General features: G+C 44.7%; 2 protein-coding genes across 2 annotated transcripts; both read right to left on the reverse strand.

Moving 5' to 3' along the window:
* Nucleotides 1-13: 13 nt before the first annotated feature.
* zgc:171704 (RERG_RasL11_like domain-containing protein) lies at nucleotides 14-2,389 on the reverse strand. Its single transcript, XM_026371583.1, has 6 exons — nucleotides 2,254-2,389; nucleotides 1,803-1,974; nucleotides 1,665-1,768; nucleotides 1,512-1,565; nucleotides 1,175-1,251; nucleotides 14-965 (listed from the first exon to the last, which is right to left on the reverse strand). Exons 2-6 carry the CDS (start codon nucleotides 1,943-1,945, stop codon nucleotides 573-575), a joined length of 771 nt encoding a protein of 256 aa, XP_026227368.1. The 5' UTR covers nucleotides 1,946-1,974; nucleotides 2,254-2,389; the 3' UTR covers nucleotides 14-572.
* Nucleotides 2,390-5,434: 3,045 nt separating this feature from the next.
* Nucleotides 5,435-15,958, reverse strand: LOC113169826 (transcription intermediary factor 1-beta-like). Its single transcript, XM_026371559.1, has 9 exons — nucleotides 15,798-15,958; nucleotides 10,484-10,540; nucleotides 9,391-9,526; nucleotides 8,298-8,424; nucleotides 8,099-8,215; nucleotides 7,723-7,837; nucleotides 7,000-7,146; nucleotides 6,588-6,699; nucleotides 5,435-6,118 (listed from the first exon to the last, which is right to left on the reverse strand). Exons 1-9 carry the CDS (start codon nucleotides 15,861-15,863, stop codon nucleotides 5,562-5,564), a joined length of 1,434 nt encoding a protein of 477 aa, XP_026227344.1. The 5' UTR covers nucleotides 15,864-15,958; the 3' UTR covers nucleotides 5,435-5,561.
* Between the last annotated feature and the right edge of the window lie 679 nt (nucleotides 15,959-16,637).

Consider the following 16,637-nt stretch of genomic DNA (forward strand, 5'->3'; position numbering starts at 1 on the left):
ACATTACAATACATTCTGAGAGGTTAAAACTTTATTTATCGTCCTTCGATTGGCTCATTCTGGTTTTCACATGTTCACAGAAACGTTTCAGCTGAATAAATGAGTTGTTTTTGGCTCCTCGAGGCCACCATACTTTAACCACATTCATTTTCTCTGATCTTTTTAGAAGTTTGTTCCTCTTTAATCTTATGACTGAGTTAAATCATGTTAAGTCGCTGACATGTTGGAATAAAGCTTGTTGTGCTCCGACGCTGTTCATAGTGTTTTATCAAGAAAAGCTCACACACACACACACGTTTCACTGTACGTACATCAACACTGAAATAAGTGCAGACCTGCACGTAAACAGATCCTCCTGAAGTGATTGAGGTTCAGCCGTCATGACTCACGCGTTAATCAGCTTTAATTAATGTGTCACTTTGTGTTTGACGTCCAGCTGCAGGTTAACTAGTCTGCAGATTCATCCTGTGAGGAACACAAATCTCTTGTCAGCCCCTCGGACCAGAATGGGGGTCCACTACAATCCTTGTGTCCAGTCTCCTCGTTACCTTCTCCCTCCACAGCTTTCCCTTCTACTCAGCTCGTTTCTTTCCAAACACGGCCGACACGCTCCTGATGATCCCTCGGACGCCGGCGCTGCTCTTCCTCAGCGCCCGAGTCTCTCTGACGAGATCGACCAGCTGGTAGAACACCAGCAGGACGCCGTGGTACGTCTCAGCCGCCGACACCTCGAAGAAGCCGCAGCGCTCCAACAGAGCCAGCAGCCGACCCTCCTCGCTGGAGACGCCACGGTGATGCTGCAAGTCCCGTTTGTTCCCAACGATGACGACGGGAACGGACTTCCTGCTGCGACGGATCTGCTGCAGCTGCTGTCGCACCGAGTCGAAGCTGCCGCGGTCACAGATGCTGTAGACCAGGATCACCCCGTCTGCCCACTGCAGCCGTTTGTCGCTGAGGGAACCGGCCTGGAAACAAAACACAGATCAGTTCTTCTCTAGAACCAGATCCACCTTTTTTCAGAGAAACAACAGCAGGACTCTGCAGCAGTTCCACAAAGTACAGGAGCTGTGAGGTGGTTCTGGTTTCTTCTGATCTGTGGATTTTCTGTTTACTGTTCAACGTGCCCCGTCAGTGACGCTGTGTGTGGACCGGCAGTCTCAGGTGAGTTCTGTACCTGTGTGGACTGAGAGTCCCAGATGTTGAAGCAGATCTCCTGACCGTCGATCTTGTCCACTCGACTGTAAACCGACTCTGAAAACACACAAGTCTGATTTACTACAGATTACTCAGTATTGTAGTTAAGTACTACTGAGGTACTTGTACTTAACAGTAGTAAACACATATTGTACTTTTCCTCCATGAGACAGATGCAGATTGTCAATATAAAATCTACTGAGCTAATGAATGCTGGTGTTTGTGTACTCTGGCACTCCGACTGCAGTACATGTACTAAACTTGGAGTACACAGTGTACCACAGACGACGCAGTACTGACAGAAACAAAAAACTCACCGATGTCTCCATACTCTCCGATAAATCTTCGGGTCAGAAATCTGACGGTCAGAGCTGCGGAGACAAACTCTGTGTTAACTGAAGAACTGATTCATAAAATCCAATTCACTTGAACGAGTGCAGTAATTCTACTTCAGAGTATTTTTATCCTACCCGACTTGCCGACGTCGTGAGCTCCCAGCAGCAGGATGTTTGCCTCCACCTGCTGCTGGTTTCCCTCCATCACCTCCACCCGACTGTTCGCCTCCACCACCATCCGCTCTGGCGTCACAGGATTCTTAAGGGGGGGTCAGCTCCTGATCTCTAACAGGTTCTTTGGAGTTTCTGGTCTCTGTTTGGTCTTTATATATGGTCCGTGAGGGGGGCAGGTCTTTGGGCTGTGAGCCACACCCCCAGGATGTGGACTCATCAGTGCTGATCTGGACTAAGATCATAGCTCCTGTCTGGTGCCTAAATCTCCTCTCTGATGTAGAAACAGTAAAAAAAAAAATCAAGTGTCTGCAGGTTGGTTCCTCTGTGAGTTCCAGCTACTAAAGCAGCAGAACCTGAGGATGTTCCCGACACGTCAGAGGAACGTGCGGTTCCGTCAGTCCACACTAAAAAATTTAATCTGAATATAAATGATAAGAACTTAATAAAACATGCAGCAGGTGAAGCCTGAATCGTCCTGAAGCTCCGTCAGCATTTCAACATTTAAAGATCAATTGTTTCCTTTCAGTCTCAGTTCTTAACCTGAACGAACCTGCTGCTCGTGGCAGGAAGAGGAACTGGAGACATGTTCGTTCCCACGTTAATAACTTGGCTAATAACAGACTCTTTTGGTTCCGGTGTCATCTTCTCACTCCTGCTCCGTGTCTTTCTTTGGCCTCTTAACAGCCGAGCTTCCCAGAAACTGTCGCAGCCTCTTCCTCGTCTGCTTCAGATTGGACTCCACGATGATGTCTGACCCCGGGCTCGGGGGAGTCGACAGCGACGGATGAAGATCTGAACCGAACGTCTTCAACAACCTGCTGTGAAAACTCTTCTGCAGTTTGTTCAGAGCGTCATCCTGAAGAAAACAATCAGCATTCATCATTAAAAACTGACCCAGCACCGGACTAATAAAGCAATCATCAATATCAGAGTTCAATCAGCCGGCTGTGATTGACAAAAACTCTCTGGAGCCTCTGCGTCGAAAGAGGAATCAAATCGAATCACTGACAAGTTTCCTGGAATTTACAACCGACATTACTGTTAAAAACTATATAAACTGCTCTTTAAACCCAACATGAAGCCGCTCATTCTCAGATAATAAATGCTGAACTTGTGGTTCTGTGGTAACAAGGTTCCCGTTCCTCGTCAGAACAAAGGAGGACAAACAGGCAGATATGATCTGAGCTCTGGACAACACGTTACTCTACTGATAATCAGAGTTGAACAACGTGCGTCGTCATCAAAAAGCTGCAGCACCTGTGAGGATGGCTGCTGCTTCAGTAAACTCCAGACGTCGGACAGAAACTCTGCAGCTGTTGCATAAGGAGAAGAGCGACGGAGGGTCAGACGCTCCGATATCAACTTCAGGTGAGACTGAAAACAGGAAAAAAACAAAGGTCATCATCAGAGAAAAACAGACAGTGTTAGAGCGCCACCTGCTGGATTGACGGTTACACTACAGAGAAAAACCTACAGTCTAAACTACACGTATGTGAACACATCAGCTCCTGAAATGCTGCTGTGAGCAGACTGTAATAAGAGGATGAAGAAACTGGACGAGAGGATTCCAGACTGGATCTGATAAACAGACCTGAGGAAGTCGACTGCAGCCTTCAACCTTCAGGTGCAGCAACAGACTCTCACACCGCTGAAACAGACAAAACACACGTCGGTTTCAAAGCTTCCATCTAACTGTCAAATAAATTAAAATAGGTTTGGACTCTGACCCGCTGGTCCAGCAGACTGAGACAGGGACCCCGTGGTCTTTGTGGTCTCTCTGAGCTGTAGGGGTCTGAGGGGTCCGACAGGTCCTGACACAACGAACAGACCCACTTGGACCTGTAAGACAAAGACAATCATTTCTGTAATCATCAGGTTGGGATGGACTCCAGAATCAGGTCTAAAACCGACCTCAAGTCCTGTTGACAGCAGCTGAGATACTTCAAAATACAAAAATAGAAATAAATAAAGTCAAGTGGCCTAAACTCTACTTCACTCTCCAAAAGCATATTTCTGTTCACGGTACGTCGGTGTGCTGGGCAATAAAAATACAGTTTCAGGAGTTTTGAATTTCTACTTCCTCAAACAGTCAGTGTGAGTCTTCGACACAACAAGAAACCGCAGTTCTAATTTCTGTGTTCATTTACTGATGAAACTCTCTTCACACTTTAGTGTATAATTTATATTTCAAACTAGTTTCTCCTCAGAACAGTGTCTGTCACTGATTTGTGACTGCGGCACCATTTAATCTCTTCTAAAGTAAAGTGGTTCACTGTACGTGAAGTAGTCGGGGACACCTGAAGACCACCAAGCTCTTTGTTTCCTTGTTTCACATTAGAAAAGGTGAAGTGATTCTCACCAAATGTCAGGTCCAACAGGCGGAGTGTGACAGTCCCTGTGATACGCTCGACCACAGGATAAACAGATTATGGAGCCATTAGCTGATCCACAGGCAGAGCAGGAAACTAACTGCAGGGTCACAGGAGACTCCGGGGACGACGGCTCTGACGAATCCTTACAGTCATTGGAGACGGGAGCAGCACTGGACTGTGACACAGGTGGAGTAATTCAGTTAGAGTCTTTGGTCCTTTAAAACCTCTTTATGACGCCATTGATGCTCAATGTTTCACTAGAGGAGACGTCCGACTACAGAAACTCTCAGACCTCATTCTGACCCATCTGGACATAATAATTATAATTATTATTCTTACTATTTTCACCACTAGGCTACGACTTTGAATCACCTGGTTAGGTAAAGTTAAAAACATCATGACCGACAGGTGAAGTTCTACCTGAGAGTCCTCGCTTAGCTCTTCCAGGTAGATCTCATCTTCAGAGTCTCCGTGGACCAGACGAAAACTAGGGAGGGGACATCCAGGTCGAGCTGGGGAGACGGGCAGTCGGAACAGAGACACTTTGGGTTGCCACTGGCTCAAACTGTGTTCCCGCTGTCTCATCACAGACTTTGCTTCTTCAGAGTCGCTGTCCGACGTTTCACACGCAGATCCTGCAGGTTCAGTTTCTTCACACACAGTGGACGTCGGTTCATTCTCTGCAGGTTCCCGCTGCCTCGCCTCCACCTGTCGGACACTGTGATCACAGGCGGAGTCCGCCACTGCCTTCACCACGAGACTCTGCTGCTCTTGTTTCAACAAGGATGAATCCGGGCTGGTGTCAGGGATGAGAGGCTGAAGGGAGTATGGGGCTGTGTCCTGACCCTGTCCCACAGAGACCCCATTTTCTGCAAAGACCACACGAAGTATCTGAGGACTGCCAGAGGCCGAGGGGACCTTTCCCAGATCAATGTTTGTCATCAGGTTGCAGTGTTTCTGCTGTTCAGGGGCAATGGAGATCTGAGGCACAGCTGAAGGGAGGGAAACAGTCAGGACAGCACCGGGCTTGTTCTGATGTGGAGGGGGTGCCTGGTGCAGAACTACAGACTGTGGCAAGGGGGTGAAGACAGTAGACAGACGAAGAGGAACCCTTTGAGGGGAGGAACCCCTTGATGTGACCGAACCAGACTTGACAGGTGGCAGGGTCAAGTGAAAAGCAGAAACGGGCTGGATGCATTTTATCTGCACCTGGCCCAAGGTCGTGTTCAGGTGAGATAACGTCTTCACAGTCCAGGAGGACAGAGGCCGGACCGCCGGAACAACGCTGACCGTGTTGGCCGGGACAAAAGGAAGTTTGGATTGCTTGAAGTTCTGGCAGGAAGAGACATTAAGACTCAGCCGAGAGGATAGAGGTGCAGCACAGGTGGGGGTCAAAGAAGAGGAGGTGGAGCATGACGGGGACGACAATGGAAGCGCCACCTGATAGGACCAGGACGTCCCCAATGACACAGAGTCACTGGTGGTTCTAGTCTGAGGGAGTGGCTTGCAGGCGAGTGCTACACTGGTGGAGATAGGAGGGGCTACAGTGAGCAAGGCAGTGGACACAGTGGAAGGAGGGGGGGGGGGGGGAGTGACCGTGCAGGGATTTCCCAGAAGAAGCCAGATGGTTGACAGTGACATGGGAGCTGGGACAGGTGGATGTGAGGGAAACAGGAATAGCAGAGGAAGAAGGTGGGAGACATAACTGACCTGACACAGAACGGAAGTTTACTGGAGCACCAGAGCTACAAATACTCGGGGCCCCAGTCTGTGGGAAAGTTCTGCAGGACTGTGGGAGGCTGGCCGAGGTGGGGGGAGTGGCTGAGAAAGAAGTGGACAAAGTAGAATAGGAGACGGAGCTGGAGCATGATGCAGAGGAGGACTTCAACAACGGTACCAGGCCGTTTACTGGAGCCAGTGAACTGGTGTCCAGACTGGTGGTGGTGGGAGGAAGGATGATGGGGGAGGCGGAGGAGGAGGTGCGTGAATTGTCTTGGTCCTTATTGGAGGTTTGGAATGGGACCCAGGTAACTTCAAGTTTTCCTGGAAACCAAAACATATAAGTGTCAGCAGCTGATGAAAGCATTAGACGAGTCATTACCCCTGGGTACCACTCTACGACAAACTAAATGGAAACTGGAGGGGAGACTGGCTGCTCGCTGGCAGCGTTTTCAGCACCACCCTGAGGTTTTCGGTGTTTATCGTTTGTTGCACCTGAAGGAGCCGTATGACACAGCTTCTCCTCATTCACACAAAAGAAACCAAGTCGTTTGTTACACAAGTTTTTTTTTTTTTGATCAGCGATTAATCCACCAACTGCACGGGATAATGAGTATAGAAGATTTCATGACGGACAGGAAGCAGGAGTGAAGCTGGGAAAATCACATCCAGTCCACAGAGAGTTGGCACTGACCGTAAGTAAATAATTTGTCAATCAGCAGATTGAGGCCGGATGACTGGTCGATAAAAGTGTGAATAAGTAGATGAGTAGATTAATAACATGACAGCTTACCAAAGTTTAAAAGGGTCTGTATTGAGTTACTGTCAGTGACAACCTTCATCTGAGACATCTTCTGAGGAAGAGACAAATCCTGATCTGGAAGATCCTTCAGCTGAGACTCAATCTGGGGAAAAAACACAAGATCAAACATGTTCTATGTCACTTTGTCTGTTTAATGAAGTAAAAATGTATTTATGTTTAATCCTTTGAATAAACGCCCGCTGGTTTGTAGTTTGTATCATCAGACTGACAGCAGCAGTCTGTCGCATTTAACATCATGTTCTAACTAGCAGCAGGGAAGATAAATAAAACCAGAACAAACTCAAAACCACAGATATCTGTAAGGCAAAGATCAGAACAGAGATCCACACAGTCCACAGCAAATGTCATACCTGCTGACTTTTAGCCCTCAAACCCATCTTACCTGTGCTCTGTATGTCAGCAGGGTCTTCAGGTCCTTAGTGTTTTTGGCTTTTTCTGCAGCTTCATCCACTTCCTGTTGATTCTGCTGCAGCTGCTTCAGTTTCATCATCCTCCTCTGAATTTGTTCACGTTCAGACTTGTGCACGTTCTGCTCACAAACAAAAACATTTACATCCACCGAGCTGTGAAACAAGTCGAACTCAGATTTACGAATCAAACTACAAAATAAATAAAATGATGTTCATATGCATCATCATCTGTAAACCTCGTAATGAAAATCTTCTCAACTATGAGTGAAACTTCAGGGTAAATTCTAGAACAACGTTCAACCACAGCTCAGTGAAAACACCTAAACTAAAACCACAAACACTTCAGTCCAGCACCGTTATGTTTAAATCACTGGTGGCAAGCTCAAAGTTCTGTTGGGAGTGGGGCGGTTACGGTCCATCGATTCAATACAAAATCTGCTTTGAAACCAGGACTGACGATGTGAATGTTCTTCAGTTCATCAGCATTTTGTGGTTTCAGTCACTTTTCAGAGAAAAAGAAAATTTAAATATTCCAACGAGTCACATTTTCTGTTTTATTTCACAGAAAACTGAATCTCTGGATTTGAACTGATGTTCAGACAAAACAATGTCACACTGAACTCACAAAGTTCAGTTCCAGCTGTTCTATTTCCTCACAGTGATAAAACAGAAAAGGAAAAGCTATGAAAAATCACCTCAATCTCTTTGATTAGGATGTTCATCCTTTGCTGCAGGTGCTGTAGAAAGACACTGTAGGACTGCGGCAGCTCAGCCTTCAGACGAGACTCGTGCTGAACAATGTCCATCAGCCTGAAACACCAGGAGGTTTCGATTTAGAGCTTCTGCTGCAGTTTCCTTCAAAAACTAGACAAGCTTCCTTCAAAACACAGCTTTTGTCTCAAAGTGTCTAACTAAATTCATTTTTGCTGTAAGTTGCAGCCTTGTAACGGAGGATGCCGAAACATTGAGTCAACAATAACTCGTAAAGAACTTCTTCTAAACAACTCTGTACATCACAGTGACCAAATATTCAGAGGAGCAGCATCAAATATTATAAATTTATCTCTGTACCTGGTCTCCATGTCCCACAGAGTGCGTCTCACTGTGTCTCTCTGTGCTCTGACTGGCTGAACCTGTTCCTCCAGCTGCTTCTTCAGCTTGTCCAGTGCTTCACTGACAAACTCGTACCTGAGAGTAGGAGACAGGTGACGTCTTCACATCTTGTTCTGTCTAAAAATACACAAACTACTCCAATGTGTAGCCCGTGTACCTGTGGCTCATGTGGCTCATGAGCTGACAGTCTCGACAGGTGAGCTGGTTACAAGTGAAGCAGAAGAGTTTGAGAGGCTCAGACGGGTGGAGTCTGCAGAACTTGGTGGGAGGGGTGGAGACGTCTCCTGAAGAGAGAAACAGAGACAGATATGGCGGAAGTAAGACCTGCTGTGATCTTCAGGAGTTTCCAGCAGCACAGAGACACTGACTTAGCACAATGTAATTCTGCACATGAAAAGAGGGGGGTGCTGCATAACACCACGACCCCTGTTCCACTTCCTGATAACAAAGAAGGCGTCTTTCTCTAGTTCGCCTCTGAACTTTCACCAAACATGAGTTTTAAAGTAAACATCCGGGAACTGATTTACCCATCAGGATTATTTCTACACCACTTCAGAGACCCCAGAGAAACTAAACCCTAACAACATTATCAATTAGCAACTGTGTGGACATGTAATTAATTATGTATCTCTCCCTGTCTGAAGGAGTCGTACATGTTGTGACTAGATATCCATTTCTCACAGTTCCCCAGTCAGCCATATGTCTACACGTCCATAGAAGTGCTACACCTTTAGTTTTGTTGATTAATTTCAAACGACATGTTAATGGATTTAATTCTGATGAGACATGTTTATGGTGTTAGAAAGTTCCAAAATTAATATTCACCCCTGCAGTTTCTCAAAGAAAGTCTGCGTTTTTCTGACCACAGCACCAAGGATCAGGTTTGGAATTAGTGGTTTAACTAATCCAGGCTGATGTTAATGCTCATCCTGGAAAGGTTTGTGCTTCAACATAAAGTGAAAATCAGTAGCGAGTGAAAACCATCACCAGGATGTGTTTGACTGGCTCTGTGTAGGAGAGAGGTCAGTGTGTTGGAAACATATCTGTTTATGTTAGACCTTACTGAAAATCTGTGTTGACATACAGCACAGCACTGATCTGTCCTCTACCTCAGGCTCATGGGTCTTAACAGCATTTGCTGTGTGGATTTGAGCACATTGCAGTGAGAGAACGACATGATGAGCAGATTCAAACCAAACCTGAAACTATATAAGCTGTGACTCAAACACAAAGGATTCAGTTTGTCTGACCTGCAGGCGGCTGGTTGAGCAGCCTGTGTGACCTGGTGACCGAGACTCTTCGATGTGCGGAAACACAGTCGTGGCAGAGAGGTTCCAGACAGTCCAAACACCAGCAGCTGAAGGAGGCGGCGTCACAGCTGCCGCACTGAAGAGACAGAACAGTGAGGAGACTGGATGTGAGGATGATGGCCACAGGTACAAAGGACCTCCTGTGGTTCTCTGAGGAGCACTTAATGTTAATCAGTCTCTGGCTGAACATGCTCCTCTGTCCAGCAAACACACTATCGAGTGGGTGGGAGGGATTGTCCAGGATTGAGAGGAGTTTGGACAGCATCCTCCTCTCAGCTACAAGATGTAGAGGGTCCAGCTCCACCCCAAGAACAGAGCCAGCCCTCCTAATCAGTTTGTTTAGTCTGTTAGTGTCTGCCACCTTCATGTTGCTGCCCCAGCAGACCACAGCATAGAAGATGTGGATACGGCTTCAAGTTGTTCAAATGTGCGAGAATCGTGACAAACTGCTTCGGTGGCCAAAGGTCATTGTGACCTCACGTGGCCCAGTCTCTTTAAAGGTATATCTCAAAAACACCTGCAGGGAATTCCATTACATCTGCTTGGAAACTCACAAACTTACATACGAGTCTAAACAGACATGCACGTAAACTACAACTACTGGTTAGTGGAGGCTGTAAACAGCTGCACGACAGGATGCAAGTCTAAGTAAATAAAGTGATTTTATTTATTAAAGGTGTTATTAAAAGGTATAGTACTTGTACTATACTATTGTATTTCCATCTCATTTATCTTACCACTGTAATTACTTTACAGATTCTGATTAATATTACTGCAGCTTGAGCTCAGAGGTTCTGAATCACTGAGCAAAAATCAAACCCAGCTCCATATTTATCAGCTGCATAATTAAAGTATTTAACACATCACTGCAGCGGTAATAATTATCTATACTGCATAATAAGTACTTTTATATTCTAACTGTATGTTAACGGAAATACTTATACTCAAGTAACACTAGTAAAAGTACAGAATTACAACACTACACTATAGTTTTGAACCATCTCAACAGGTCCAGGACCAGATTTTGAGTTACCTGGATGAGGGTTCTTCCGGAATTTTCTGTTTCCATGGTGAGTTTGGAACTCGTGTCCTGGAACACAAAGACAGAGGAATGAAGTGACACCAACAAAACACACTCTGAACACACATATTAAACCGCACAAGTAGAATCGGACTCTTCATCCATCCACAGAATGTGGATGTTTATGAGCGTGGATCAAGATAACAAATTAATCCACCAAGGACAAAGCGCCAACTTGCATTTATTTTTAAAGTGGAGACTTATATTAAAAAAATGCAATTATTCATCCAACATGAACCTAGCACTGGATAATAATAATAAGCTCATTTAATCTGAGTTCATAAAAGACAATACGCAATAGTGAAAATCCACTGTGGGGAGATGATCCCACTGATTTCTGGAATCAGTGAACAAACTCAGAATGGAAAAGTGCCAGACAGAGACGGAAAGAGACAGCCGATCATACACTTTTTATTAGTGAGTCAAAAGGAATTTCTGAAGTAATGGGGTCACAATAATGAGACTGGAACTTGCAATGAACATGTAAAAATAGAGATCAAGAGAAATAAAGGTGTAAATAATGATTTGGAGATAAATAAAAAAGAGAAAGCATGAAGGGGGAGCAATGAAATGGGCAGCAAACAGGGGACTGCATCTAGCATGAACACAGGTCATCTGTGTCATACTTCATACCTACATCTGTGTGTGTACAGGAACTGGGGGAACTGTTCATCCTGACTGCAGCTTTTAGTCTCTGGCCCTGCAGCTCACTTGTGATCCATTAGAGCTCCAGACATTAAGGGGACAGTGGACTGAGGCGTCCTGGTGATTTCAAACAAACCAGACAGTTTCAGCAGAAGTGAATGAGAAACTAAATAAACTGATTAATAACAGTCACTGATGTTGGGTAGCAGAGATGATAACTACTGTGCTACTCGATCTCAGTGCAGCTTTCGACACCATTGACCATAGTATTCTCCTTCACAGACTAGAAAATGTTGTTGGAATTAGGGGAACGGCCCTCTCCTGGCTTAGGTCCTATTTGACTGATCGTTATCAGTATGTAGATCTAAATGGCGATTACTCCACATGCTCTCCAGTGGAGTTTGGTGTTCCACAGGGTTCAGTTTTAGGCCCCCTGCTTTTTTCCCTCTACATGCTTCCTCTGGGCAACATTATCCGTAAACATGGTATTAACTTTCATTGTTATGCTGACGACACACAGTTATATGTTTCATCAAAACCAGATGAGATCAAACTGCTTAATAAAGTTGAGCAATGTGTAAAGGATATACGAGACTGGATGCTAATTAACTTCCTTCTGCTAAATCCTGATAAGACAGAAGTACTAGTTATAGGATCATCTGCAGCTAGAAGCAAGATGTTAGACCACACCGTAACTCTAGATGGCCTTTCCGTTACATCTAGTGCAACAGTCAAAGACCTTGGTGTGATTCTAGATTCCAGTCTTTCATTTGAAGCTCATGTAGATAATGTCACCAGGACAGCTTTCTTTCACCTCAGAAATATTGCCAAGATAAGGAATATTTTGTCACTAAATGATGCAGAAAAATTAGTCCATGCTTTCATCACCTCTAGGTTGGACTACTGTAATGCCTTACTGTCTGGCTGTTCAACCAGGTGCATAAACAAGCTTCAGTTAGTTCAGAATGCAGCAGCGAGAGTCCTCACTCGAACCAGAAGATACGATCACATCTCGCCTATCTTATCTACACTTCATTGGCTCCCCGTGAAATTTCGCATTGATTTTAAAATACTACTTTTGACATTTAAAGCATTAAATGGTCTTGCGCCGCATTATCTAAGTGAACTGCTAGTGTCTTATGATCCACCACGCCTACTTCGCTCAAAGGATGCTGGCTGCCTGTCAGTACCTCGTATCCTAAAAACTACAGCTGGGGGCAGAGCTTTTTCTTACAAAGCCCCAAAGTTATGGAATAGCCTTCCAAATAGCGTTCGGGACTCAGACACAGTCTCAGTGTTTAAGTCTAGGCTGAAAACCTACCTATTTAGTCAAGCATTTGAGTAAATAGATCTGGGAAGGACTCATGGACGTAGAGCATTATGGTGAACTGGTATGTTTAGATGCTGTCTTCCCAACTCTCACTGATCACTCGGGTTTGTTGATGGTGAAGTGTTTCGTTGCTCTACATCCCAGTGCGCCCTCATGTCTGTGTTTTCTTCTGAACCCACCCTTTTAGTTAGGCTGTCATAATTAGTCCTGCCGGAGTCCCTGCTGCACTACACTAAATATACATTCACCTCAAACTTTATCTGACTGTGAATACAACTAACTGCAATCTCTCCTCTTCTCTCTCTTTCCCTCTCCCTCTCTCTTTTCCCTCTTCCTGTCTCTCTGTCGTGAAGGCATGAAGCATGAAGGGGGAGCAATGAAATGGGCAGCAAACAGGGGACTGCATCTAGCATGAACACAGGTCATCTGTGTCATACTTCATACCTACATCTGTGTGTGTACAGGAACTGGGGGAACTGTTCATCCTGACTGCAGCTTTTAGTCTCTGGCCCTGCAGCTCACTTGTGATCCATTAGAGCTCCAGACATTAAGGGGACAGTGGACTGAGGCGTCCTGGTGATTTCAAACAAACCAGACAGTTTCAGCAGAAGTGAATGAGAAACTAAATAAACTGATTAATAACAGTCACTGATGTTGGGTAGCAGAGATGATAACTACTGTGCTACTCGATCTCAGTGCAGCTTTCGACACCATTGACCATAGTATTCTCCTTCACAGACTAGAAAATGTTGTTGGAATTAGGGGAACGGCCCTCTCCTGGCTTAGGTCCTATTTGACTGATCGTTATCAGTATGTAGATCTAAATGGCGATTACTCCACATGCTCTCCAGTGGAGTTTGGTGTTCCACAGGGTTCAGTTTTAGGCCCCCTGCTTTTTTCCCTCTACATGCTTCCTCTGGGCAACATTATCCGTAAACATGGTATTAACTTTCATTGTTATGCTGACGACACACAGTTATATGTTTCATCAAAACCAGATGAGATCAAACTGCTTAATAAAGTTGAGCAATGTGTAAAGGATATACGAGACTGGATGCTAATTAACTTCCTTCTGCTAAATCCTGATAAGACAGAAGTACTAGTTATAGGATCATCTGCAGCTAGAAGCAAGATGTTAGACCACACCGTAACTCTAGATGGCCTTTCCGTTACATCTAGTGCAACAGTCAAAGACCTTGGTGTGATTCTAGATTCCAGTCTTTCATTTGAAGCTCATGTAGATAATGTCACCAGGACAGCTTTCTTTCACCTCAGAAATATTGCCAAGATAAGGAATATTTTGTCACTAAATGATGCAGAAAAATTAGTCCATGCTTTCATCACCTCTAGGTTGGACTACTGTAATGCCTTACTGTCTGGCTGTTCCACCAGGTGCATAAACAAGCTTCAGTTAGTTCAGAATGCAGCAGCGAGAGTCCTCACTAGAACCAGAAGATACGATCACATCTCGCCTATCTTATCTACACTTCATTGGCTCCCCGTGAAATTTCGCATTGATTTTAAAATACTACTTTTGACATTTAAAGCATTAAATGGTCTTGCGCCGCATTATCTAAGTGAACTGCTAGTGTCTTATGATCCACCACGCCTACTTCGCTCAAAGGATGCTGGCTGCCTGTCAGTACCTCGTATCCTAAAAACTACAGCTGGGGGCAGAGCTTTTTCTTACAAAGCCCCAAAGTTATGGAATAGCCTTCCAAATAGCGTTCGGGACTCAGACACAGTCTCAGTGTTTAAGTCTAGGCTGAAAACCTACCTATTTAGTCAAGCATTTGAGTAAATAGATCTGGGAAGGACTCATGGACGTAGAGCATTATGGTGAACTGGTATGTTTAGATGCTGTCTTCCCAACTCTCACTGATCACTCGGGTTTGTTGATGGTGAAGTGTTTCGTTGCTCTACATCCCAGTGCGCCCTCATGTCTGTGTTTTCTTCTGAACCCACCCTTTTAGTTAGGCTGTCATAATTAGTCCTGCCGGAGTCCCTGCTGCACAATTCTAAATATACATTCACCTCAAACTTTATCTGACTGTGAATACAACTAACTGCAATCTCTCCTCTTCTCTCTCTTTCCCTCTCCCTCTCTCTTTTCCCTCTTCCTGTCTCTCTGTCAAGCTACACGTCATTCCACCCTTTGCCCTCTGGACCTGTCTGACTCATCCTGATGCCCAACTTCTGGCTGGAGATCTCGTCGCCTGGATCCACCGTTTGCCCTTTGGGATGCGTTTGGAGACTGGATTGGTCACAAGCTACTATGATGTCGGTCCTGGCCTCGGCGGACGTCGGAAGCTGTTTCTTGGAGGTCTCGACTCAACGCTCGATAGTCAAGGAATGGAACGAGTCTGCCTGCAATAACTAACTGGACTCCATATTAACTTAAAAGACTTTAACTGTTATACTGGACTGCTGCCTACACAGCATGTAATCACCCATATGAGGATGGGTTCCCTGTTGAGTCTGGTTCCTCTCAAGGTTTCTTCCTGTTGCCTTCTCAGGGAGTTTTTTCTTGCCACCGTCGCCCTCGGCTTGCTCATCAGGGACAATCTGATTATTATGACTCATACACATTCACTGTTCATGTACTGTTCTTTGGTTGTGTAAAGCTGCTTTGTGACAATGTCAATTGTAAAAAGCGCTCTACAAATAAAATTGAATTGAATTGAATTGAATAAGCTAACGTTAGCTGGCTACCGGGTGCAGGTTAGATGGACTGTGCGAACAAACAGTCACAGAAAGAATCATGAATAAAACTGAGTCTGAATCCTGGGAGCTTCTTTTCTGTTCAGGTAGACGGGACAGGTGTGTAACAGTCAGGTAGCAGTTGTAGACAGGTACTAAGTGTCCTCTTTTTCTCTTGTTCTTTCCTGGTTGTGGTTCCTTTCTGTCTGTTTTGAGAACAATGGTAATGAGGTAAAATAATTTCCCTCTGGGATTAATAAAGTTTTTTGAATCTTGAATCTTCAGTAGCTCTAATAAATCTAAGACCAGACCAGTCCAGGGCCTAAATCAACTACAGCACGAGTTTACTTCTATTCAGATTAGTTCTATGAAGACACATAAACGGACAGAACGACTGGGAAGAGTTTAAGTTACCTCCTCGACATGTGAAGCCGCTTTTTTCTGCATTAAAACCTACAGTTGTTGAGAAACGTTAACTTTCTAAAAGTTAAAGCTAACGAACTGTTAGCTCTCGAACTGTTAGCTCACGAACCGTTAGCTCTCGAACCGTTAGCTCTCGAACTGTTAGCTGTGAACTTAACGTACACTCACCGGACTCCCGCCGGTAGGAAACGTGACAACGATGCTGGTTCTAAACGAAAAGATCAGAACCAACATCCACACCAGTTCCAGTTTGGACACCTCGTGTTTTTCAGCAGCTCCCGGTCCAAGTCGCTGTGGAACACGAACCGAACTCCGCCGAAAAAAGTACTTTTCTGAACGGAAGTCGGGAAGAACCAATAACGTGCGAGCGGCTGGTCACGTGACGGACGGACACAGTCGAAGTTTGCCGAATGTTCTGAATTCTGGGATTTTTGTCCTTAATCGATGATTTTTAATTGTTTTATTTTTAATTGTTTTATTGTTTTAATTTGTCACTTTAAAAGTTAAAGTGACAAATTAAATAACTTCGAATGAAAAAGTCCAAAATATATAATAGATTTGGGTCATGTTCTTCATACATGTATCACCAAATGTTCCTAATTAGATTGATAATCTGACACAAATCTGGATTTTCTTTTCTTTTCTTGGTTTTAAAATATATTTGCATCTGTTGTCATGGCAACAATCCCTTAACCCGAATGTGAAAGGAGGCAGTTTTTATTAACAGTGAACTAGATCCAGGATGAGACTTAATCAGGAACTGGTTTTTCACTGTCTGAATCTGAATCTGAATCTGTCGACAGTATCATCCTGTAGCTGCTGCATCAGGTTCAAAGTCCTGACTCTTACCTACAAACTCCCTCATCCTGGTCTACAGTCCCTCTCACTCACTGCACTTTGCAAGTGAACTACGTCTTGTGGTCCACGCTCAGAAGCCTCAAAGTAAACTTTCAAAAACAAATCTTGCACTTTCACCTCATGGAACTGAAACAGTTCCTACAGCTCTTT

The sequence above is a fragment of the Anabas testudineus genome, chromosome 16 (genome assembly GCF_900324465.2).
Source record: "Anabas testudineus chromosome 16, fAnaTes1.2, whole genome shotgun sequence".
Lineage (NCBI taxonomy): Eukaryota > Metazoa > Chordata > Actinopteri > Anabantiformes > Anabantidae > Anabas > Anabas testudineus.

Excerpts from the sequence above, each read along its gene's own strand:
- zgc:171704 (XM_026371583.1), bottom strand. The coding sequence starts at position 1,945 with ATGATCTTAGTCCAGATCAGCACTGATGAGTCCACATCCTGGGGGTGT. Across the intron at positions 1,769-1,802 it reads CCTGTTAGAGATCAGGAGCT|GATGGTGGTGGAGGCGAACA; the intron begins GACCCCCCCTTA and ends GACGCCAGAGCG. Across the intron at positions 966-1,174 it reads GGGACTCTCAGTCCACACAG|GCCGGTTCCCTCAGCGACAA; the intron begins GTACAGAACTCA and ends TTTTGTTTCCAG.
- LOC113169826 (XM_026371559.1), bottom strand. The coding sequence starts at position 15,863 with ATGTTGGTTCTGATCTTTTCGTTTAGAACCAGCATCGTTGTCACGTTT. Across the intron at positions 9,527-10,483 it reads CCGGAAGAACCCTCATCCAG|TGCGGCAGCTGTGACGCCGC; the intron begins GTAACTCAAAAT and ends CTGTCTCTTCAG. Across the intron at positions 7,838-8,098 it reads CTGTGGGACATGGAGACCAG|GCTGATGGACATTGTTCAGC; the intron begins GTACAGAGATAA and ends CTGGTGTTTCAG.